The 23,944-nt window shown below is 38.6% G+C and overlaps 1 protein-coding gene across 2 annotated transcripts in view; it reads left to right on the plus strand.

The window, feature by feature from the left end:
- MED13L (mediator complex subunit 13L) overlaps positions 1 to 23,944 on the plus strand; it is a 282,965-nt gene that overhangs the window by 214,477 nt on the left and 44,544 nt on the right. For both annotated transcript variants that reach the window (XM_068989585.1, XM_068989586.1), the window contains exons 5-13: positions 6,898 to 7,043; positions 9,325 to 9,519; positions 9,905 to 10,093; positions 14,246 to 14,411; positions 16,553 to 16,657; positions 20,005 to 20,736; positions 21,516 to 21,741; positions 22,682 to 22,784; positions 23,090 to 23,214. In XM_068989585.1, coding sequence (XP_068845686.1) covers positions 6,898 to 7,043; positions 9,325 to 9,519; positions 9,905 to 10,093; positions 14,246 to 14,411; positions 16,553 to 16,657; positions 20,005 to 20,736; positions 21,516 to 21,741; positions 22,682 to 22,784; positions 23,090 to 23,214 — 1,987 coding nt within the window. The remainder of the gene's footprint in view (positions 1 to 6,897; positions 7,044 to 9,324; positions 9,520 to 9,904; positions 10,094 to 14,245; positions 14,412 to 16,552; positions 16,658 to 20,004; positions 20,737 to 21,515; positions 21,742 to 22,681; positions 22,785 to 23,089; positions 23,215 to 23,944) is intronic.

Genomic DNA, 23,944 nt, shown 5'->3' on the forward strand with positions numbered 1-23,944 from the left:
GTCCTGAGGTTTTATTAGCTTTCCCCGTAAACCAAGTTATTCAGCCTCTTTTCTCCACTAAATTTTCCTACTATACTGTTTCTTCTTAATTTCTCTTATATTTCTAAATAAATAAGTTTTCCTCGCCTACGCGTCTGCCCTTCGAATTCCCTGGATCCACCAGGGCAGGACCCCAGCAGAAATACTTATCAATTAAAGATTTGTCAGTTTCTCCTTGTAATTCTGCCATGTTTTTCTTTATCTATTTCTGAGTAATATTGTATACCATATGGCTGTGTACATGCACACTCAAGATTGTTTAAATTTCTTAGTGAATTTCTCTGTTCATTATTCTATAAAGATGAACCTAAGTTTTAAAAATGTTCTGTTTACTAGTATTTCTATACCAGCTTTATTTTTATTTGTATTCACCTGCAATATCATTTTCTACTTTTTTTGTTCAGTTCAATCACTTAGTCCTGTCTGACTCTTTGTGACCCCATGAACCACAGCACACCAGGCCTCCCTGTCCATCACCAACTCTTGGAGTTTACCCAGACTCAGATCCATTGAATCAGTGATGCCATCCAACATCTCATCCTCTGTTGTCCCCTGCTCCTCCTGCCCTCAATCTTTCCCAGCATCAGGGTCTTTTCAAATGAGTCAGCTCTTTGCATCAGGTGGCTAAAGTATTGGAGTTTCAGCTTAAACATCAGTCCTTCTGGTGAACACCCAGAACTGATCTCCTTTAGGATGGACTGGTTGATCTCCTTGCAGTCCAAGGGACTCTCAAGAGTCTTCTCCAACACCACAGTTCAAAAGCATCAATTTTTCAGCACTCAGCTTTCTTCACAGTCCAACTTTCGCATCCTTACATGACCACTGGAAAAACCATAGCCTTGACTAGATGGACCTTTGTTGGCAAAGTAATGTCACTGCTTTTCAATATGCTGTCTAGGTTGGTCATAACTTTCCTTCCAAGGAGTAAGCGTCTTTTAATTTCATGGCTGCAGTCACCATCTGCAGTGATTCCACTGCAGCCACTGTTTCCACTGTTTCCCCATCTATTTCCCATGAAGTGAGGGGACCGGATGCCATGATCTTAGTTTTCTGAATGTTGAGCTTTAAGCCAACTTTTTCACTCTCCTCTTTCACTTTCATCAAGGGGCTCTTTAGTTCTTCTTCACTTTCTGCCATAAGGGTGGTATCATCTGCATATCTGAGGTTATTGATATTTCTCCCGGCAATCTTGATTCCAGCTTGTGCTTCTTCCAGCCCAGCGTTTCTCATGATGTACTCTGCATAGAGGTTAAATAAGCAGGGTGACAATATACAGCCTTGACGTACTCCTTTTCCTATTTGGAACCAGTCTGTCATTCCATGTCCAGTTCTAACTAACTGTTGCTTCCTGACCTGCATACAGATTTCTCAAGAAGCAGGTCAGGTGGTCCAGTATTCCCATCTCTTTCAGAATTTTCCAGTTTATTCGGATGCACACAGTCAAAGCCTTTGACATGGTCAATAAAGCAGAAACAGATGTTTTTCTGGAACTCTTTTGCTTTTTCAGTGATCCAGCGGATGTTGGCAGTTTGATCTCTGGTTCCTCTGCCTTTTCTAAATCCAGCTTGAATGTCTGGAAGTTCATGGTTCACGTATTGCTGAAGCCTGGCTTGGAGAATTTTGAGCATTCCTTTGCTAGCATGTGAGATGAGTGCAATTGTACGGTAGTTTGAGCATTCTTTGGCATTGCCTTTCTTTGGGATTGGAATGAAAACTGACCTTTTCCAGTCCTGTGGCCACTGCTAATTTTTCCAAATTTGCTGGCATATTGAGTGCAGCACTTTAACAGCACCATCATTTAGGATTTGAAATAGCTCAACTGGAATTCCACCACTTCCACTAGCTTTGTTTTTAGTGATGCATCCTAAGTCCCACTTGACTTCATATTCCAGGATGTCTGGCTCTAGGTGAGTGATCACACCATCATGATTATCTGGGTCGTGAAGATCTTTTTTGTACAGTTCTTCTGTGTATTATTACCACCTCTCCTTACTATCTTCTGCTTCTGTTATAGGTCCATACCATTTCTGTCCTTTATTGAGCCCATCTTTGCATGAAATGTTCCCTTGGTATCTCTAATTTTCTGGAAGAGACCTCTAGTCTTTCCCATTCTATTATTTTCCTGTATTCTTTGCATTGATTGCTGAGGAAGGCTTTCTTATCTCTCCTTGCTATTCTTTGGAACTCTGCATTCAAATGGGTATATCTTTCCTTTTCTCCTTTGCTTTTTGCTTCTCTTCTTTTCACAGCTATTTGCAAGGCCTCCTCAGACAGCCATTTTGCTTTTTTTGCATTTCTTTTTCTTGGTGATGGTGTTCATCCCTGTCTCCTATACAGTGTCACAAACCTCTGTCCATAGTTCATCAGGCACTCTGTCTATGAGATCTAGTCCCTTTAAATCTATTTCTCACTTCCACTGTATAATCATAAGGAATTTGATTTAGGTCATACCTGAATGGTCTAGTGGTTTTCCCCACTTTCTTCAATTTAAGTCTGAATTTGGCAGTGAGGAGTTCATTATCTGAGCCACAGTCAGCTCCCAGTCTTGTTTTTGCTGACTATATAGAGCTTCTCCATCTTTGGCTGCAAAGACTATTATCAGTCTGATTTCGGTGTTGACTATCTGGTGATGTCCATGTATGTGGTTTAATTTTGCATGTCTGGTGTAAGTATTATGCAGATGGATTTAGTATTTTTCAGCCATTCAGATGATCTTTATCTTTTTGATAGTGAACACATTATACCTGTATTTCCAAATTCACCTTACAGTTTTCTTCTTCATAACACCAGAGTTATTTATAGATAGGTTATTTAGTGATACCAGTAGTAGTACTACTATTTTACTAATCATTTTATTTACATGTTGATTATTTGACCTTAGTCAATAGAGGGAGAAAGACAAGGGAGCCCTAAAGGAGTAGTGTGTCTAGTGAAGAGCAGGTAAGGCTGTGGAAATCAAGACTACTCCTGAGTGGCAGAGAGTATGGGAGTCCCTTCACAGAGAAAAGGAAAGCTGTAGTCCTCTAGCGTTCTGGGGAAGTGAGGTGTGTGCAGCAGCAGACAGGTATATGGTGAAAAGGAGAGGAAGGATCCCTAAATTTCAAGTCTAATTCCACCTGTGCTTTTAAGAGTGGCATTTGCAAAAAAAAAGAAAATAGAGTGGCATTTGCAGGCCATACTTTTTATCCTTATCTTCTCATCTGTAAAATGAGGAGAGTTAACTTTTATATCAGACAACCTAAATTTGAGTTTTAGGCAGGTTTCTAGATCAGGGTAATATGGTAGTAGTTATGTGTCTGTATTTTATAAAGACATTTGACATAGTCATCTTTCAGATTGTCCTTTGTAGACAAGAAACTGTACATGAGTAGCAGCACTTGGGAGAATTTGTAACTGGAAAATTACCTGATAAAGTGACTCAGGATTCTTTCCTCAGTATAGTCTCATTCACCATTTTTAACACTGACATGGATAAAGAAATTGATGCTTGCTGATTAAATATCCAGCATGTTAGATAACAGACTCAGAATCAAAGATGATCTCAGCAGCCTGCAACTAAGAGCCAAATGTGGTGAGATGAAAGGCTGTGGGTTCCTCTAGTGGGGCCAGCAGGCACTGCACAGGACAGGAGGCAGGGGCTTCCTTCAGATCCTGCCTCCATTACCTTCTGTGTGACCCCTGGCCCCACATTCAAAAAGTAGAAAAGACTATTGAGAATCCTTTCTTTATCCCCTAGTCATACCACTGCATTCCCCAAAGGCAGCCAAAATTATTAGGTTTTTAAAGTGAAACCTTCCAGAGAAATTTTATGCCAGGGTAAGCAGATTGTGTGTGCATATATTTTTCTCCCCACTCTCGCATTTTTGTACAGATTTATACAGATGGGTGTATATGATTCACAACAATTTTGTACCTTATTTTTTTCCTCATCTTTTATGGGTTTATGTGGTAGGTTTTTATGTATCAGTATTTTCTTTTAAGTGGTTACACAGTATTATCTTGTAAGGATGTATCATAGCTTAGTTAACCAGCCCTTTACAATCAGGCATTTTATGTGTTTATAGTTGTTAACTGTTATGGGCAATGCTGTAAGTTCTATCTGTGTGGTCTTAGAAGTGGCAAAAGTCTCCTTAGGTCATCAGTATCGTCCTCCTTGCCCTCTTGTTTCTTGTAATCTTAGGGGAAAAAAAGAATTTTACAGCTGAGAAGGATTTATGTGCCATAAAGTTCAGTGATTCTTGAAGCATGAACCTTGAGCTAGGAGTAGCAGCAGCAGCACTGAGAATTGGATGGAAATGCAGATTTTTGGGGCTCATTCTAGACCTTCTGAATGGGAATTTCTCGGGGTGAAGGGGCAGCAGTTTGTGCCAGCATCTGACTTGACATATGAGGAAGCTGTGATCAGAACAGTGAAGTAACTTACCAAACATTATGTAGTTACTGGTGGCTTCTGTTCTGTTTCTCCCATAACTTGCTGTTTTTCTTGTGTAGTTTTGTCTCTTTAGAAAAATAAAAATGTTTTGTTTTTAAAAGTTATCAATATAGGAAATAGGTCATTGATTCACTTCCTACTGTTTTCATTTGTGTTTCTCTGTGTCTTTTATGAAGTGAAGTGAAGTCGCTGTCATGTCCGACTCTTTGCGACCCCGTGGACTGTAGCCCACCAGGCTCCTCTGTCCATGGGATTCTCCAGGCAAGAACACTGGAGTGGGTTACCATTTCCTTCTCCAGGGGATCTTCTTGACCCAGGGATCGAACCCAGGTCTCCTGCATTGCAGGCAGACGCTTTAACCTCTGAGCCTCTTTTGGAACATAGCAAATTCAGATTGAATTCTATTTTGAGGTTTTTAATCTCGATTCTTTAGATTGAGCCAACTTTTAAAAACCAAACCTTAAATTGGCTCCCTGCTATTTTTCACATGGTAAGACTTTTGGTTGTCTCAAGGGTGACCTCTGACTTCTTTTTTCAGACTCCTTTCCCATCATGTCCTGTTTCTCCTCCTTTTAGAATTTCTAAGCTATATCCTGTTCCTAACTACATCTATTCCTTGCCTTATATTCCATCTCTTACTTTTTCTTTTCTCTCTATACTGAAATCAAACATTCATCTGATTTCTTCTTCTTTGAAGCATTTGGACTTCAAAATTGAAAAAATCAGTACACTTTAGCCTTCCCATGGCATTTTGATTTTCTGTTTCTGTACTTGACTTTATTGTACTGATAAGCATTTATGTCAGCCTTAGTTTATACACTCCTTGAGGACATGAACCATATTTTATTCATTGTCACTGTTCAGACTTCTTGTACCATTCTGACTTCCTAATTGATAGACAAAGGTAGGTTGTGTTTATGTTCATGCACAGTTGGGATTCAGTGGAAGAGCAAGTGCGCTCTGGGCTGTACTCAGAATCTATAACTCACCAGTGGCCTTATAAATATTCGGATGACTGCATGGGTTAATAAGCATGAGAGGGGTATGTCAGATCCTCCTTCTCTACTGGATTTTACAAACGAAAATGACCAGTCCAGAGTCAGTTGATCCGTATGTTGGTATCTTACATGCCTGGCATAATGTTGTGCTTGGGGGATGCTGTGTGTTCAGTGTCCTTTCCATAAATGGAGGCCAGCATGTTGTTGACACTCCTGTATACTTGTATACATTTAAATTACATGCATTGTTTCCTCTTTGTGAACTTCAAACTTAGACATAAGGTGCTAAGGAGATGTTTAAATTTATTATCTTACGATTACTCTGTTGTGCTAAATACCCAAATATCAAGTTTAGGTATGTCTGTCCTATTGAGGAAGCTGCGCATTCCAGTAAAACACAAAATTTTCTCAGATCATTGCAACGTACTTGTCAAGGAAGACTGTATTAATATATGCTTCCCTGTAGGAATAGAGTGAAAATATTGTCATTTTTATTTCAGTTTTCCAAAATCATTATAATTTTATACTTAAATTTTAATTTTTTGAGTGGTACTCAAAATATACTTTATAATATTTTAGAGAACTTTTGAAAAGAAAGAAATCTTGGAAGATGAGTTTTCAAATGGTGGTTGCCTAGAATATAGTGATTTTGGTTCATCGGGCAAATGTTCCTATAAGCTGTCCTGAGAAATGGAGATGTTATGGGTGACTTAAGGCCAAAGTTAACAACTTTGAAAGAATGTGCCAGTATAGTAATTTTGAAATTATTTTTCTCCAAGACATATCATTTTTTCAATGTTTAGCAAATTGTGTGGAAAATGGAGAAGTGGAATGCTTTAATAAAATTTTGTGATCAGAGGTAAATTGTGAAAATTAAATATAATCAATTACCAGTCCATTTAGAAACACATTATCTTAGCAGTTGTATTGGAAATTTACATATAGCAGTGTTGTTAATTGCTATCTTTAGCTCAATAAGTTTAATAACCTTATTGTAATGGTATAAGATTGTAAATTTGATCTTACTGTTATGTCATACCAAACACAAGCAAAACTACTTTGTCATTGTTCCTAGTCATTTAAAAGCCAGTTCAGATAGTAATACACAAGAAGGTAGAAAAATGTTACTCTTTTCCTGTCCTTAGGAGCTTATAGTTGGAGACTGTGCAAAGGAAGCAGAAAGCGTTCTGCACAGTCGTTTCCAGTTTTGCGGTGAGACCTAACTTTCTTTTATCTGGCATCTTTAATTACCGTTGTTGTTATTTGTCCACAGCCAATGGAAAGTTTGTGCGTGTTAATATCATCCAGGGCAGGCTGTGGTGGATGCTCGATAAAGTAAAGCTGTGTCCCGTCTATGTTCCTGTCTGTAGCACCTGTTTATTTCCCACCGAAATGTAGAGCTGAGTTTCTCATTTTGTCTTCTTCTAGTGAGCATTTGTCCTGTGCGTTCACATTCTTTCTTCATGGGGAAAGTAATGTATGCACAAGTGTGGAGATTGCCCAACACCAGCCAATTTATTTGATCAATGAGGAGCATATCCACATGGCTCAGTCTTCACCTGCACCATTTCAAGGTAAGTAGACAGTGATGTCTCTCCTCTCCACCGCTCCCTACCTGGTGGATAGCCACCTTGCCCAGTGAAGTCTCATGGAATGAGGTAGTATCTGAAATGGACATGTTCAGCTAAGCAGGAAGGGTTAGTTTCTGAAGAAGAAAGGGAAGATCACAAGTAAGTGATGATAGCTTGCTCATTTTTTTACTGAAAGCTTCTCTCAGCTACAACATGGTCTTAAGTGTGTCAAAGAATAAAGTGTGGAGGATTTCCTGAAGATCAAAAATCTTATAAGTTAAAGATTTTTCTTGTTTTCTTTGTCCTATGGTTTTAGGACTGTAATGGCTAACAGAGAGTTACTATTAAGCTTTGTACTCTTTGAAATTTTAACCAAAATCAAATTCGTGGAGTTGCATAGTCTGTTCTTTCTTTATTAATACCTTATTTTCTTTTAAGTTTGGACTGCATTGGTTGTAGATATTTGGTTATAATTTAACTTACATTCATATTTTCATGAATGCTCAACTAATTACCTAGATATCAGCAAAATAACACCATGTTTCTTTTTTCTAACTATATATTCTAAAGCTTTGGTTTTAATAGTCAAATGAGTGTTTAGCCTCCATATTATTTATATTGGTTTTTGGTCTTATACAAATGATTGCAAGTTAATTTGATGAAAGCAGCTTTTTCTTGCCCTAAAGATTGCTAAGCCTTTTTTTTTTTTTAAGGTAAAAAAGAACACTGAACCTCATGTAATTTTGTCCTGATTATTGCCTGCATTTTCCTCCATCTAGCAATACATTTTAAACTATGTACTTTATTATTCTGTAGTTTTTTGGATGTTTTATGTATGAACTGCTATATTATTCAAAACAGCCCAGTTCTCAAACTGTACACTTGAGTTGTACAATATGCTCATTTTGTGGACTGTCAGGATTATTTAAACACTATGTTTCCTTGACTCTGAAAGTGCTGAGGATCACCTGACTTTAGATTTCGAGGAGCCCAAAGCATTTACTTAAAGTAACAAAAGGAATTACTAGTCATGAGAAAAGATGACTAACCTAAGTTGGGAAAGATAATATTGGCCATACTTGGTCCTTGTAGACTACTTACTTTACATATTATTGGTTTGTTACTAATATCTTGAATTATGGAAGACTTTGTGGGGCATTATCCTGCTTATTTCCCATGATTGGTGTAGAGAAGGTACATTCTTAGGGCAGGTGTTGATATATAGACAATTATAGTGAACATAAGTAATCATATTGATGTGGGGATTTCTTAGAAGTGTTAAAACAGGAAAATTGCCCTTGATTAGCTGTGTTGCTTAGATCAGTATTTCTCCATTTGTATCCATACAGAATAGCAGAAGGCAACACGAAATATGTGATGTCTTTAACCATCTCTGTCTTGATTGATGTGATATATCATCCAGCAGTTAAGAAAAAAAATCTCTCCCAAAAAGGACCTCCCAGTGAATGCTTATGCTGAGATTTGTTTTTATAAGTCAGGATCAAGGAAAAGTGACTTTTATCCCTAGGAAAGTGTTATTTGAAATGTAGAAATATTCACTGTGAGAATAAGAACTGAGTTATACAGTGTTATGTTAACTGCATTTTTGTGTCTAGCTCAGTGAAAATGACATCAAGGTCAAACAGTGAAAGAATTAGAGAGAAGGACTTTTTAAGTCCTTTACTTTATGTAAAATAAATTTTATTTTAGAGTTGTTTAATCAGCAGACCTCTAAAATTGTTGTAACTGAACTTATACATAACATTATGTTTCAGATTTGGTACATTAATACTTTTCTGCCAACAGACATTTTATTTATATATTATTTTTGAATTACCTCAGATATTTAGGAAGTCTCAGGAAATCATAGGGAGAGCGTTCAGATCCCAGGCTGGTTTCAGGATATATGTATTGAATGGTCTTCTGTCATAGAAGATTCAGTATTCACACTGTATGAGCTATTACCAAATTGATTTTTATATGCTTTAATGTATAGATAGATAATGTATAGATAGCTTACGTATAGATAGCTTATATATTGTGTGTTGATGTACTTGTCTGATGGTGTTAATTATATCTCCTCCCATTTGATTTCCTTCAAAAATTGATTTGAGTTGAGAGGCATATAAAAAGTACTAAAACTAGAAAAAAGAAATTTTTAAAAATTACACTTAAAAAGGAGTTAGGAAATAAAGAGCAGTATACATCAAATGATAGTATGCCTCACCCTAAAACTACCGTGTATGTAGCATTACACCTAATATGTTTCTCCTGTCTGCTTTAGTACTGGTAAGTCCTTATGGCTTAAACGGCACGCTAACAGGCCAAGCATACAAGATGTCAGACCCAGCCACCCGTAAGTTGATAGAGGAATGGCAGTATTTCTACCCAATGGTGCTGAAAAAGAAAGAAGAAATGAAAGGAGAGGAAGAGTTGGGATATGATGATGATTTCCCCGTGGCAGTAGAAGTAATTGTTGGTAAGAGAAAATGTTTTGCCTGAAGAACTTAATTCTATCTTCTTCATCTTGCTTAATTTAAAAAGATAATCATTCAGATTCATCAAAAATAATCTCCATAATTTTCCCATCTTTTTGAATTCTCTTGACACAGTGGTATTTGCTGAGTAGTTATCTTGCCTGAAGCACCAATGGTCCCTGTATTCCAAATGCTATTATGATAATGTTGGAACACATGTTTAAATAGCTATTAACTTATGAAAGGATGGAACCTATCACTTTTGGCAGTGCCTAATGAGCGTCTCATTTTTACTAGTGAGCTTTGACTCTGACCACTGGAATAATAATTTGGCAGTCTGGCATGACCTTTTTCTCAGACCTGTTCTCTCGCTCGCTCTCCTCACAGGTGGTGTTCGGATGGTTTATCCTTCAGCTTTTGTGCTGATCTCTCAGAATGATATCCCAGTTCCTCAGAGTGTGGCCAGTACCGGGGGCCATATTACAGTTGGGCAGCAGGGGCTTGGGAGCGTGAAGGACCCGAGTAACTGTGGGATGCCTCTCACCCCACCCACTTCTCCAGAACAGGCTGTCATGGGTGAGTATGATCCAGGAACATCCTGGGGGTAAGAGATTTCAGAAAGTCATGTAGCACCCCTGCCACGGAACAGATGAGAAAACACACGGAGAAATTCCTGGTGGAAGAGATGGAAATAGACTAATGTGGAATTTTACAAAATAGAGAAGGAAAATTGTAAACAATTGATGTGCTTCAGAATTTTAACCGTGTCTATTAGTCTCTACTCCAGTTAAACACCTTCGTTGTTTCTCTTCAGTTCTACACATGCATCTACCCTTTTACACTGATGTGCATGCATGCACACACATGCAATCAGGAGATGAGATGTGAAAAATACTAAATGAGAGAATAGTTGACGTGCTTGCCCAGTTGTCTGTTGCCAGACAAGGACAAGTCTTGGGTGAATTCTCTTTCCTTGTTATAAAGTTAGTCTGACATCCAAGAGCTCTGAATAGATGCTTTGTCCTTTCAATAATGTCTACACTAATGACAGATATAAATTACCTTGAAAAATTTGTCCATTTCAACATTTTTCCTTCTTGAGAAAATTCAGAAATTATTTAAATTGGGAAGATGTTTCCTTTGTCGAGTAGTATATATTCTATATTAACTTTTTTGTTGTTACAGTTGACTTCATTTTAATTGAAAATATGGTCACTAAGAAAAGGATAATCATCATACTTGAGCTGAAGTAAGATTATTTATAGGTATTTAATGTGGGCCATATTGGCAGGAACATCAGTAAACAAAGTCTTATCCTCTAAACTTTGAAAACAGACTATCAAGCATGATACATGTTCATCACGTGGTAATTTTCATGAGAATGAAATAAGGTAGTATTTAAAAATTGCTGCCATAGTGCTTGACGTGTAGTGACATTCCATAAATGTGCATGGTTGAATAACATATTGGGGAAAAGTATAGACTTTGTGATTGAACACACCTTTTAAAACCTAGCTTTAGTTTTTACTAGATGAGTGACCTTATTTAATTCTCATACTTGTTTTGAACACCAGTTTCCTTCTCTGTTAAATTCTATATAGTTTCCAGGACTGTTACACATGTTAGATCGTGTACCTGACAGTGCTTGATAAACAGTAAAGCAATATACAAACAGTAGGACAAGAATTCAAAGAAGTGCTCAGAACTCCAGTTTTAACACACAGTATTGTTATCAGCTTCCCAGGTGGCGCTAGTGGTAAAGAATCCGCCTGCCAATGCAGGGGGATATAAGAGACATGGGTTCGATCCTGGGTTGGGAAGATCCCCTGAAGGAGGGCATGGCAACCCACTCCAGTGTTCTTGCCTGGAGAATCCCATGGACAGGGGAGCCTGGCGGGCTAAGTCCATAGGGTCACAAAGAGTCAGACACAGCTGAAGCAACATAGCACACACATTAAGTTATCTGGAAGGAATAACCCAGATATTGTGTGAGGGACATAGAAATGAACATGTAACCTTAGGGGTTTGGGGTTTTGGGGGTTGTTGTGGCTGGCCTACACGGCTTATAGAATCTTAGTTCTGCCACCAGGGATTGAACCTGTGCCCCTTGCAATGGAAGCACAGAGTCCTAACCTTTGGACTGCCAGGAAATTCTTAGCCTTTGTTAAGAGCCTTGTAGTTGCTAAGATGGTGAAAAAATGTACTACATCCAGCTCTGAATACAGTAGAGCAGAGAATTTGGATGATCCCTTGTGAAAGGATTTGCCATCAGTTGATTTTTATTAAAACCACTTTTAAACTGAAAAAGCAGAAAAACCCTTGTATAGTCTTTTTATAATTATAATAACATCATAGAGAATATAGATTAATAAGTCTAGAATTGTCAGTATTTTTAAAAATGTTAATCATATTTCATATGCAAGTTTGGATTTTTAACTACAGAAGTCATCAGTTTTTGTTTACATTTGTTACTGTTTTCCCTGGTATTGAGTAAAATTTGTGTTCAGCTTAAAATTGAAGGCCTGCTGTGTGCATGATGCCTTGACCTTTGATTAGTTCAGAACTCTTAAATTCGTAATTCAGAAAAAAATGTTTTATTCTGGTGGATTTCAGGTGTGTACTTTTCCAACTATAGATCTTTAGATTTCTTCCCCTCTAACTCTGTGTATATCATTGTGCTACACCCTGGGTGAATAAATCTCTTGATGTTGCCTTATTTCCTAAAACAGAAACACTAAATGAGAGTGACTGATGTATTTGTCATAAAATTAATTTGTCCAGCTTTATACATCATAACATCAAATTACAGCTTAGGACTCCTAATGCTCCATCTGCGAGAATCCTGCTCAGCCTCATCACTCTGCACTTGAATGATATTGAACACTGCCATGCTTTCCTGGGCATAGGACAAAGGGGGTTACTTTGCCCCTTAAAGTGGCCAAGAGTCTCCTAGATTGGCACGGGACCTGGGAGGGCCAGAGTTCTGGCTTGTGAGAATAGATAGATCAGCTTGCCTCTTCTGTTTATGGAGATAATTTGAGAAGCAGCATTGAGTATTCATTTAACAACATGTAATACAAGTCTCATTTAATTCCATATAAGATACCACCCACATTTTAGTTAAATCATTAAAAGCTACTGAAAAATATTAACCTACGTTTAATCAGAAAAGAGTCTGGCTGGCTTTCCCCACAACCTCTCCTGTTTTGGTCATAAATAATTCCCTTATGATACCATGGACTGATAGTCTGTTTGGTTATACTGTTGAGTGTTTGGGGTCAAAGGGCTGTGCTGTCTACTTCTGTTTGTTGCTTTACTTTGCCTAGTTTTATAATAGGCAAATGAAAATCCATTGTAAAGTCAAAATGAAATATTTTGTCCTGTGAGCCAAGACAGAGAACTTTTAAGATTAAAAGATAGCAATGAAAGATCAAATTTCTTGTCTCTGTTAATTTATCTTATTTATATTATAACAGTACTTTTCTGGGGAACAAGAAAGCTTCAGTTCGTAAGAATGTAAGCATTGGGGTTTGCTTTATTTATAAAAAAAAAAAAAAGTGGAGCTGAGACTAACCAGTCAATTCCATACAATGGTTGTTTTGCATTGATATCAAGAAATATTAGTTTGTAATATTAGGTTGCTTCTTTCTTTTTCACATGAAAGTGAACCATTTCAGAGCACTTTAAAATTATTTCAGTTGAGATAATTTGCATCATAATTCTATCAGGAATAAAACCCTCAATATGTTTATGAAATCAAATAGATAAAAGTAATCGAGTCAGAATTTAATACTGAAAATTGACTTCATTATTTGTCTTGTATGAGATGAAAGTAGTAAAATATTTACAACCAATAACTAATCTTATCAACAGTTAGAGTAGGCATAATAGAAAATGGCCCTGAAGGAGGAAGTGGCAGCCCACTCCAGTATTCTTGCCTGGAGAATCCCGTGGACAGAGGAGTCTGGTGGGCTGCAGTCCATCGGGTTGCAGAGTGGGACATGACAGAGCGACTTAGCATGCATGCCACCGAAAATGTATTGCATGCCAAGTACAGTTGGACAGTCTAAGTGGAAATATTAGAAACCAGTGGATTTCTAATCCTCTGATATAAAATGTGGAGTTAGTCTCTCATTTTTTTAGTATTAGCTTGCATAGGTGGTGTCGGGCATAAGGATGAAGAGTTCCACACACGGATTTGAAATTTGACCTTGTTAAGGATTTCTCTCTCCTACCCAGGGCAGTGTGCAGTTGCTACGCAGCCATTTAGCTATGTGAGCATAAAGCTCCCTCTGCTGTTTTCTTCTGTCTTGAAACTCATTTACTGCATTGAGATGTCATGTTTATATCTTTAATGCTGTCGTGTTTCAATCCTCTTGTGTAAGTCATCTCCAAAACCTCTGAGTAGGAATGCCTCCTGATGGATATGCCATTGCGGGTATGTGAGTGTGGGTATTGATGTGACTGAAAGCTATACTGACGCAGATTTACTCATAGCTATGGATAGCATTATTGTCAGGGGTAGCAGCAAAGCTGCCATGATCAGTTTCAGCAATCAAATGTCTATGTTAAATAAATAAGGGGCTGCCCTGCTGGCTCAGACGGTAAAGAATCTGGCTGCAATGCCAGAGACACAAGTTTGATCCCTGGGTCGGGAAGATCCCCTGAGCAGTCTGTGCACTAGGAGGCCTTAAATTCTGACCTTCCGTATTGTGTTTTCTCTCCTAGGTGAGAGTGGAGGTACGCAGAGTGCTGTCAGTCACCTAGGCTCCCAAGACGGGGGGATGCTAACTATGCACAGTCCAAAGAGGTCGGGGAAGATTCCTCCAAAACTCCACAATCATATGGTCCATCGAGTCTGGAAGGAATGCATCCTCAACAGAACCCAGTCCAAGTATGTGTTTTCCGTTCTGTCTGGGTGGTGGTTTACCTGACATGCCTTTTATTACTACATGAAGAGGATCAGTCACGTGGCACCGTTGTGTGACCAAACCCTGAGGGGTCGTTGCATTAGCTCATCTTTCAGATCATAATAGGGTAAAATTCAAAGCAAAGATGTTAGAATAATTTGATGGTCCAGGAAGACTGTGAAGTTCTTTATCATCTCAAGATTGTCATGGTATTCATCTGACATTTTTTAGCACAGCTGACTCGGAGATTCACCCTGAATATCAGGAGAATAGTTGTGGGTATGGTTTTTCCCTGTATACTTACTAATGAGTGTTTGCTATTTACAAAGGAAAATGACCTTCATTGCCATGTTTTCTATGATACATTAGCCTCATGTTTTAATTGACAGTGTATTTCTCAACTAAATGGATGAGAATTAGAGAAGTGTTTAGTAGCTGCTGTGCTTCTGTTTCTTGATTCAGGGAAATTCTTTTCTTCCTCTCCCCAACTTCCCTTTCTTGTCCACCTCCCTCCTGTCTATCCCCTCTGACCTCCTTCCCTCCTTCCTTAACATATTTTTGTAAAAGAGTAGAAATTGATTGTAAGATGAGATATTATTTTAATTGCATGGATAATAATGTCAAACAGTAGTCAGTAAACACTTTTTCACTTATCAAGAATTATGTAAACATATTCAGCATATTTTCACATGTTTTGATATGACTGAGATGTCCACCTTTTTGGCTGATACAAGTAAACAATGAGTCTTGATTCTCAGGAGCAGAACAAATACGGACGTTTTTGTCACTAATTCCAAAGGACTCATTTAGAAGTTAAGTCAGTGTTTCTTAAGTGACTGCTCTTCAAAGCTTTATATATACACATTTAAGGGCTGTCCTTCAGACCTCGGACCTAGTTTTTAACAAATTCATACTATATATTTATCTCCCAGTTAGTGGCTCTAGAATGGTAGCTCAGACGGTAAAGAATCTGCCTGCCATGTAGGAGACCGAGGCTTGATCCCTGAGTTGGGAAGATCCTTGGAGAAGGGAATGGCAGCCCACTCCAGTATTCTTGCCTGGAGAATTCCATGGACAGAGGAGTCTGACGGGCTGCAGTCCATGGAGTTGCAGAGTCAGACATGACTGAATGACTAACACATATAGAATAGGCTACTAAAGATTTAGTAGAAAAAAATCTAAAATAATTGCAGTGGGAAATCATGTCATGTTCTAGAATTTAAAAGGTAGCTCTGTTTGCTTAAAAATGGTCCTTTCTGTTAGAATTATTGGTACAGATATTTTCATTTCTGTCTGCAATGCCTCAACAATTTCCACGCTAACATTTTCTTTGTCTTTCATTTACCATCTTTGATTTTTATCACCACTAACCTTTCCACTGATTCTTAACAGATCAGAGTCCTTCTGTCAGAAGCACTGCGCGGGGAAGTGAGTCTCCCAGAAAGGCAGGGGAGGGTGGAGAGCAAGCAAAGTCCCTGCAGAACCATCAGTAACCGACAGCATCAGTAGTAGGATCCACAGTGCAGGGGGACTGCCCAGTGTTCCTATTTATGCAGCAGTAGATGTCTTTAGCTGCCAGTTATTATGTAGGAGACATCTTTGATTCTTGTATTTTGGTTCACATTATATACATGCAGTGCTGCCCTTAAATGCTAGTAAATGTCGATGTTTTCAGAGTAATTTAAACAGTCTGTCTAACAAAGAAATAAAGCAAAACAAACAGAACCAAAAAATAATCTGTCTGAGCGTATATGATTCGTAGATGCTATGAAAAGATAATTTTTAAAGATTTAGGTTATCTCTCCAGAATTTAGCTGACTTTTTAAAAAATAGCTGCTAATAGTGCCAGATAATGTTTTCATTGCTATCTGTACTACCCATGTTAAAATGTATATTGATCTTAAATAAAAATATTTTGAATCTGATTTTCTTTCTGGTGCACAGACATAGTAGTTGACTTCCCCTCTGCCCCCCAACTCTACACCTTGGGTTGCTCTAAACTGTCTATCGGCAGGATACTGTTACTGTGTAAGATGTATTCATGTCTTTCTAACATCCTTTTCCTCCCCAGAGGTATGAATATTATCTCATGTTTATACAAACCACATATTTTAACCTTTTTTAGGAGGAGCCAAATGTCCACTCCAACTCTTGAAGAAGAGCCTGCTAACAATCCTGCTACTTGGGATTTTGTGGATCCAACCCAAAGAGTCAGCTGTTCTTGCTCTAGGTAGGTAGGGGCCGAGGCAGAGCAGTAATCAGATAGAATTGGACAGAATCATAGTACATTTTGTTGGTTGTCTCCTGGTCTCTCAGACCACTTCTTCCACATCATTTTGCTTTGTTTTCTTTATAAACCTTCTACTTCTAGTGCTGGAAAAAAAGCTTGCTGTTGTTTTGTTTTGTTTCTGTGTAGAGAATACAGTTTTATTATTGGGACTCAGAATGAGCCTTTTTAGACAACTGACCCTGTTAACAAATAGCTCCCACAGATTTCTTCAGGATAACTCCTTTAGAACTAAAGGCATCAGTTTAACAAGACAATCTCTTGCCATTTAAATGAGTTTATTTAGTTACTCTTAATTATAAAGTTGAGATAAATATCAAGCAAGTTGGCTTGAATTAAGAGAAGTTGGATTAAATAGACCTTCCATAGAAAATTTTTCTTGTTGATGCTGGTGTTTTTTGATGACTGAAGTAGATATGTGGTAATAATATCTGAGGAAAGCCAGAATTGTTGCTCGTTCATTTAGATATTTGAGTGGAAACCCAAATTATTTTCTGAATATTCTCTTCAACTTAGAGTGGCTTTCCTTCCATTTGATACTGCTCAATGGTTATACAAAGGTCAGTTGAGATAAGTATACTTGGAAGTTGGCTATCCACTTCTCTAATTGAGACCATGGGGTTCTTAATGTGGCATATATGAATTGGCTTTAGGGTAGGGGGAGGTTATGATGCCCAGAAATCTCTGCAAGCACACACATGTGTATGCACATGTTTGTTTATACACATAGGCAACAATTTTAACAGATTCTTCCTGTCCCTTCTCCTCTTTCCTATAAGTTGATTCTCTTTTATCAAGCTCTGCCTTGGTAGTCAGCTTTTTGTTGAGAGATGCTGTTTTAAGTACCTAATGAAACCCTTGATTGATTTTTCAAGGAGGATGTTTTCGATGATATTCTTTGCTCATTAAGGGTCCTTTCTCTGAGCTGGTGAGAATCTCTCTAGTTGCGGGATAGGAATGGTGTACCAGCTGAATGCCTGGGCTCCTTTTAGGAAAGGAAAAATGGTATTAGGATTTTTAGGAAAAATGGTATTTTCCTAATAACATTGACTTCTAAACAGCTCACAGCCAGGTTTTGATCCACCTTTAGAAAGTACATAGGATAAAAATTTCAGTGTATTTAACTTCACTTGTGCATTCTTCTTACTTTTTCCTGCTTTTTTCCTTAATCTAGATTTTTTCACTTTTTATAATAACCCTTTTACTGATTTCTATAGCATTTTTATTCAGTACCTTGAGTTATTTTTACCTAAATTATAAATAAACAACTCTTTTTCTTTTGTCCTCTGGAGTTACTGTTCTGTCTCCTTACCAAATTCTTATACCCTTCAGATCTTATTTGTAAATATGCATTCCATTCCATTGACTTCTAAATATTTATATCTACACCTGACTTCTCACATGTACTCAAGCCTTATATTTTGCAAAGTGCTTTTAAGATATACCCTTAATATTGACATCAAACCAGGAACCCTGTTGCAGTCATTTCTGTCAGTTTTCTCCTTCTCGGCCTAGAACTATCATTTATTTTCCTTAATTTTCTAGATCAGTTTTATCATTGTGTTTCACACTGACTTCCTTTGAAATGTCTGTTACAGTCATTCTGCTTTCCTTATTCATTTAGTCACCATATGTTTCTACACTCTTTGGCCCAGCTTCTGATTCCTTCCCACTGGTGCCACATAGTTAGCCTTTTGAGCCTGATGGTCCTGCTGCCGCCTTCAGGGAGGTCCCATACCCACTCACAGATGTGCAGTGGAGGTCTGTTCCTTACTGGTGTATCCCTTATTCTGAAGGTTCCACAACGTAGCTAAGTTGCTAAATGCAATAGAAGAAAATGACTTTATAAGATTATCCACTTTGCACAAAGTCCTTACTTTGAAAAGGCTACTATAAAATATCTATCTCAAAAGATCAGTGTGGTTAAATGCCCTTGGAGAAAATCCACATCAAAAAGTTTTATGTAAAAGACTTTCAGAGCTTAGGTCTTAAAATAAGCACCCTTAGAAGATATAATTGAGATATTTTCAGGTGAGACATTGATCTTTCAGTGTGGTACTGTGCCTTGGAGATTTAAAGTCCAGTTTTTGCCTTTTTGACAGTAGCTTTAAGCTATTGACTTCTTCAAAGTCAGGATTTTTTTTTTTTTTTTTTTTTTTGAGTAGCTAAGACTTTGGCAAGAGTGTTTTCAGATTATCTACTGCAGGACTACCGAACCCATTATGGAATGGTCCACTCCTCACACTATTTAATGGTCTTATGGGGCAGGGTGGCCATCCTGCTGTCCCACTAAACCATCCCATTATGCCACACAAATCCATTTTACTGCCCACTAGGGCATCGTTTAGTGCAATGCAACAGTAATTTAATGCCACCCTAGTGGCCTCAGAGAGTTCCTGATACACTGGCAGGAGAGCTTACGTTTTTCCTGGGAATGATTTATATATTGGGAGGAACTGGCTGACCTGCTGTATAACTTTTTTGTGCAGATTAAACCTTAGCATTATCTAGTAGCCCTTACTGAGCAATTTCTCACACCCATGCCTGCCAAGAAGTGTGTTAGGTTGTGAGCAGACTTGCTGTTCCTACTTAGATAGGGCAGATGCGTTTGTATATATGTGTGGTGTTTTCATACTCACTCACAACCTTTTTACTTCTGTCTCATTTTATCACATTTCTGTAAGATCCAAAGTTGTCTTTTATCCCTTCTTTCTTGGATAACAGTAGCATATAAGGCTCTTAGTATATTTATCCTATTAAATATTCTTAAAACTGACCCTTAGTTTCACACTTTGTGGGAGAATTGCAGTTACCTTGTTCGTGATTTACAGTACTCTAAGCTTTTATAAACCATTCTCTGTTGGAGTTAGCAGGGTGTTGTAAAATAGAGATTGGAAGCTTTTTTTTGCTGCCTTTCTTGACAAATGGTCTTGGTTTTAAAATGCCAAATGAATAGATTGTCTGAGGCCCTCACCAAATTTGAAAGATTCGGGGATTTTCAAATGAGTGTTTTTGAAGAGGTTAGAGGCATATTAATGAATATTTCTTACGGTTCAACTCTTATCTATTTAACTTGCATGCAATTGGTTCATCATTTCTTATCAGAATGTGTTGCGGTTTTTAGTCATTATCAATATATTTAACACCTAGAGCCCACTTGGATGTATTAGTGCGTATAACATGTTCTTGAAAAGGTGTAACCTGGTCAGAGGCATCTCTTCTGTAGTATTGGAATGGTATAGTTATATTTACCTTTGTATTTACTTACTTCATTTTCATTCTCATTTCAGGCATAAACTTTTAAAACGTTGTACAGTAGGCCCCAGTCGACCTCCCACAATATCACAACCAGGGTTCAGTGCAGGACCATCATCATCTTCATCTTTACCACCTCCTGCTTCTTCTAAGCACAAAACAACAGAAAGACAGGACAAGGGAGACAAGCTACAAAAGAGACCCTTGATACCATTTCATCACAGGCCATCTGTGGCCGAAGAGTTATGCATGGAACAAGATCCACCGGGACAGAAGCTAGGCTTGGCAGGGATAGACTCCTCCTTAGAGGTGGCTAGCAGTAGGAAGTATGATAAGCAAATGGCCGTGCCTTCCAGAAATACAAGCAAGCAAATGAATCTGAATCCTATGGATTCACCTCATTCCCCTATTTCCCCTCTGCCGCCAACACTCAGCCCTCAGCCGCGAGGTCAGGAAGCAGAGAGTTTGGACCCACCCTCTGTCCCTGTGAATCCAGCCCTCTATGGAAATGGGCTCGAACTCCAGCAGTTGTCTGCTCTGGATGACCGGACTGTCCTCGTAGGCCAAAGACTGCCTCTCACGGCAGAGGTCAGTGAGACCGCCTTATATTGTGGGATCAGGCCCTCGAACCCAGAGTCATCAGATAAGTGGTGGCACAGTTACCATCTCCCATCCGTTGATGATGCTGAGTTCCGGCCTCCAGAGCTCCAGGGTGAGAGATGTGATGCCAAAACGGAGGTAACCTCAGAGAGCACTGCGTTGCAAAGGTAAGGCGATCCTCCACCCCACCCCCTGACCACACACCAGAAGGCCAAGGCCGTAGGTTCCCAGGAATCAGGGCCTTCAGATCCGAAACTGAAGAGGTCTCTCTTCACCATTCTAGACTCTGCACTTGGAAAGGGCTTAAAAGTCAAATGCTTTCTCCAACGTGATATTTATCATATGTGTCATTATTTAAATGCTGGCCTATAAAGGTTTTGTTGTAAGATTAGCTTACTAGAATTAATTCATTTTTGGTCTGCTGTTTTTCCATATTGCAGTCAGTGCCTTCTTTGTATGTTGACACTTTTGAGGAAGGCTTTGCATGCTTTCAGGTGTGTATCATGCAGCTAGTAACAATTCAGAGTGTTATTGAGCAACCTGTTACTCTAAACAGTTTATACAGATTATCTCATGTCATCTTCACCACAGCCATATTGCTACCTTTAATTTCATAGCTGAGAAAGAAACTAGGGTCATGCAGTTAGTAAATGACACGGATGGAATTTGTGCCCAGACAGTCTGTCCCCAGAGCCCATCTCTGCTGTTAAGTGAAATCAATGGAACCAGAGACAAAAGTATATGGCCTTGACAAAGGCTACTAAGATTTATTTAATTGTGAATATAGTCTCTCAAAGTCACTCGAAGGTGATTTTTTTAGTTTTTTTTTGTTGTTGTTGTCAAAGTTTAAGCTTCCAAATGCTTTTAAATCACAAATGTTGCTTAAAAAAAAAGTCTGGTCTTTTTACTATTTCTTGCTTAAATCATCATTCATTTCCCCTTCTAGACTCTTAGCACAACCTAACAAACGGTTTAAAGTGTGGCAAGACAAGCAGCCCCAGATGCAGCCCCTCCACTTTCTTGACCCATTGCCTCTGTCACAACAACCTGGAGACAGTTTGGGAGAAGTCAACGACCCATATACTTTCGAGGATGGCGACATAAAATACATCTTTACTGCGAACAAGAAATGCAAACAAGGGACAGAGAAAGATTCCCTGAAAAAGAATAAGGTACCACTTAACAGAGAGAGAGGCCAGCCAGGAGTGGGTTTCAGTCTACATCTGTACAACACGTGTGGGAAGACTTTGAGGCAGAATGTTTGAGATAGTCTTGCCTGATTGCTCTGTCCCCATATTCATGCTCTTGGTACTACTGTATCGAACAGCGTATTGTTCCTCTTTATGTCATGGCTCACCTTTGTTCAAAAGTCAGCCGAACATAAATGAAGCCTCATAGCTTCCAGGCTATAGCTTGTACAGCGCATGTTTCCTCTCATATGCTAATTCTTGTTGGCCTATGCTCCCTGCTTATTTCTTTTTAATTATTATTCCATTGTAAGGAAAAATATTGGTGACAGTATCTACCATTTATCAGGCGCTCACTGTTTACTGTGTGAAGCGCTTTACCTCTATATTTCTCGGAATTAATATCATCACTACTCCAAGACTGTCGGTATAATTTTACTGGTTTCATTATCTTAAAAATGAGTACTGGGGGTGTCTGCTGTCTTTAGCCTTAAATTTTAAACCATTCTAAAATACTGGGCCGTTTAATGAAATATTCTTAAGAACAGAGGAAATAAGAGAATGGAAGGAGACCGGTATAGTTCAAGAGAATACTTCCTACACCTGTCTAGATCCAGAAAGCTTAAAGCATAATTCAGCCTCCAAAATATGTTAAAGGCAGCTTTTAACACTGCGGCAGGTCTGTGATCAAACCCCACCAGTACTGTTGACTCAGATTAAGGGGCAAGTGTGGGAGTTTTTGGTTTCAGTTTAAAATCAGGGATGAGGACATATCTTTTATTTCCTTTGGTTGCATAGACCATGGTTTATCACACTTGTGCTCATAACAAGTTCCATTCTGCCCTCTAATTCTTTGTGTTCTCCCTCATATTCCACACTTTGGGTTGCTGTTCATGTGTTTTGTTTGGCTGAATTTATTACACAGTCAGAGGATGGATTTGGTACCAAGGATGTCACTACACCAGGTCATTCCACGCCGGTGCCTGAAGGGAAAAATGCCATGTCCCTTTTCAGTTCTACTAAAACAGGTGTGTACACTGATTATTTGCCTCACTTGGACTGTTGCTAAAGTAAATGCGAGGAAGATGCTTCTTTATTTAACATTATGTGCTGATTGTAATAGCAATGATTTGACCTCATCTGTAATATATTTTTCATAGTTTGTTTTTCAGTTCCTTTCAAAACTGATAAGCATATTTGGCACTAATTGTATCTCGATTTAACTGACAGCGTAAGGAAGCAGTTGGCAGGCAGGGCTTGCTCACTGTCCTCTCCTCACCCCTTCTCCTTTGAGGAAGCTGCTCATTCGGTGCCTTTTGCCTCCTTCCCACAGATGTCCGGCAGGACAACGCTGCTGGCCGGGCAGGCTCCAGTAGCCTCACACAGGTGACAGACTTAGCGCCTTCCCTCCATGACTTAGACAACATCTTTGATAATTCTGATGACGACGAACTTGGGGTGAGTCTGCAGGAGCTACACACAAAAAAACGCACTTCAGTGGATGGACTTAGTGTTTCAGTATTTCTTTATAGTTTGGTCTACTGAATTGGGAGCTCATATTTCAGGTTCTAAATGTTCTTCAAAAATGTTTGTGTACCTTGAAAGGATTCTGAAACTTGCTAGTATAGTCTCTAATAACCCTTGGGTTTTGTTTGTTGATGGCTTTTTTCCATTAGTGTTATTCCTGTTGTAAATATTAAAATCTTTCTTTTTTTATCTTTTACTCCTCAATATGAGAATAACAGGAATGTATTATGTAGTCCCTTTAGCTTAGATTTTAAAAATAATGCCCATGTAGTGGGGCATATAGAACTTTTTGAACTTTACCGTACTGAACTTTATGTCATAGAATAGTCAGCATTTAGAGAGATGATTACAAATATGATTTATACTTTGTAGGATTATGGCATCATAGTCAGGAAATAGAATTTATACACGTAAACATTAAATAATACAAGGTATCATGTGATTGGACTTCCCTGGTAGCTCAGCTGGTAAAGAATCCACATTCGATGCAGGAGACCTTGGTTTGATTCCTGGCTCAGGAAGACCCCCTGGAGAAGGGATAGGATACCCACTCTAGTATTCTTGGGCTTTCCTGGTAGCTCAGATGTTAAAGAATCCGCCTGCACTGTGGGAGACCTAGGTTCGACCCCTGGGTTGGGAAGATCCCCTGGAGGAGGGCATG

Source organism: Capricornis sumatraensis, chromosome 17, assembly GCF_032405125.1.
Source record: "Capricornis sumatraensis isolate serow.1 chromosome 17, serow.2, whole genome shotgun sequence".
Classification (NCBI taxonomy): Eukaryota; Metazoa; Chordata; class Mammalia; order Artiodactyla; family Bovidae; genus Capricornis; species Capricornis sumatraensis.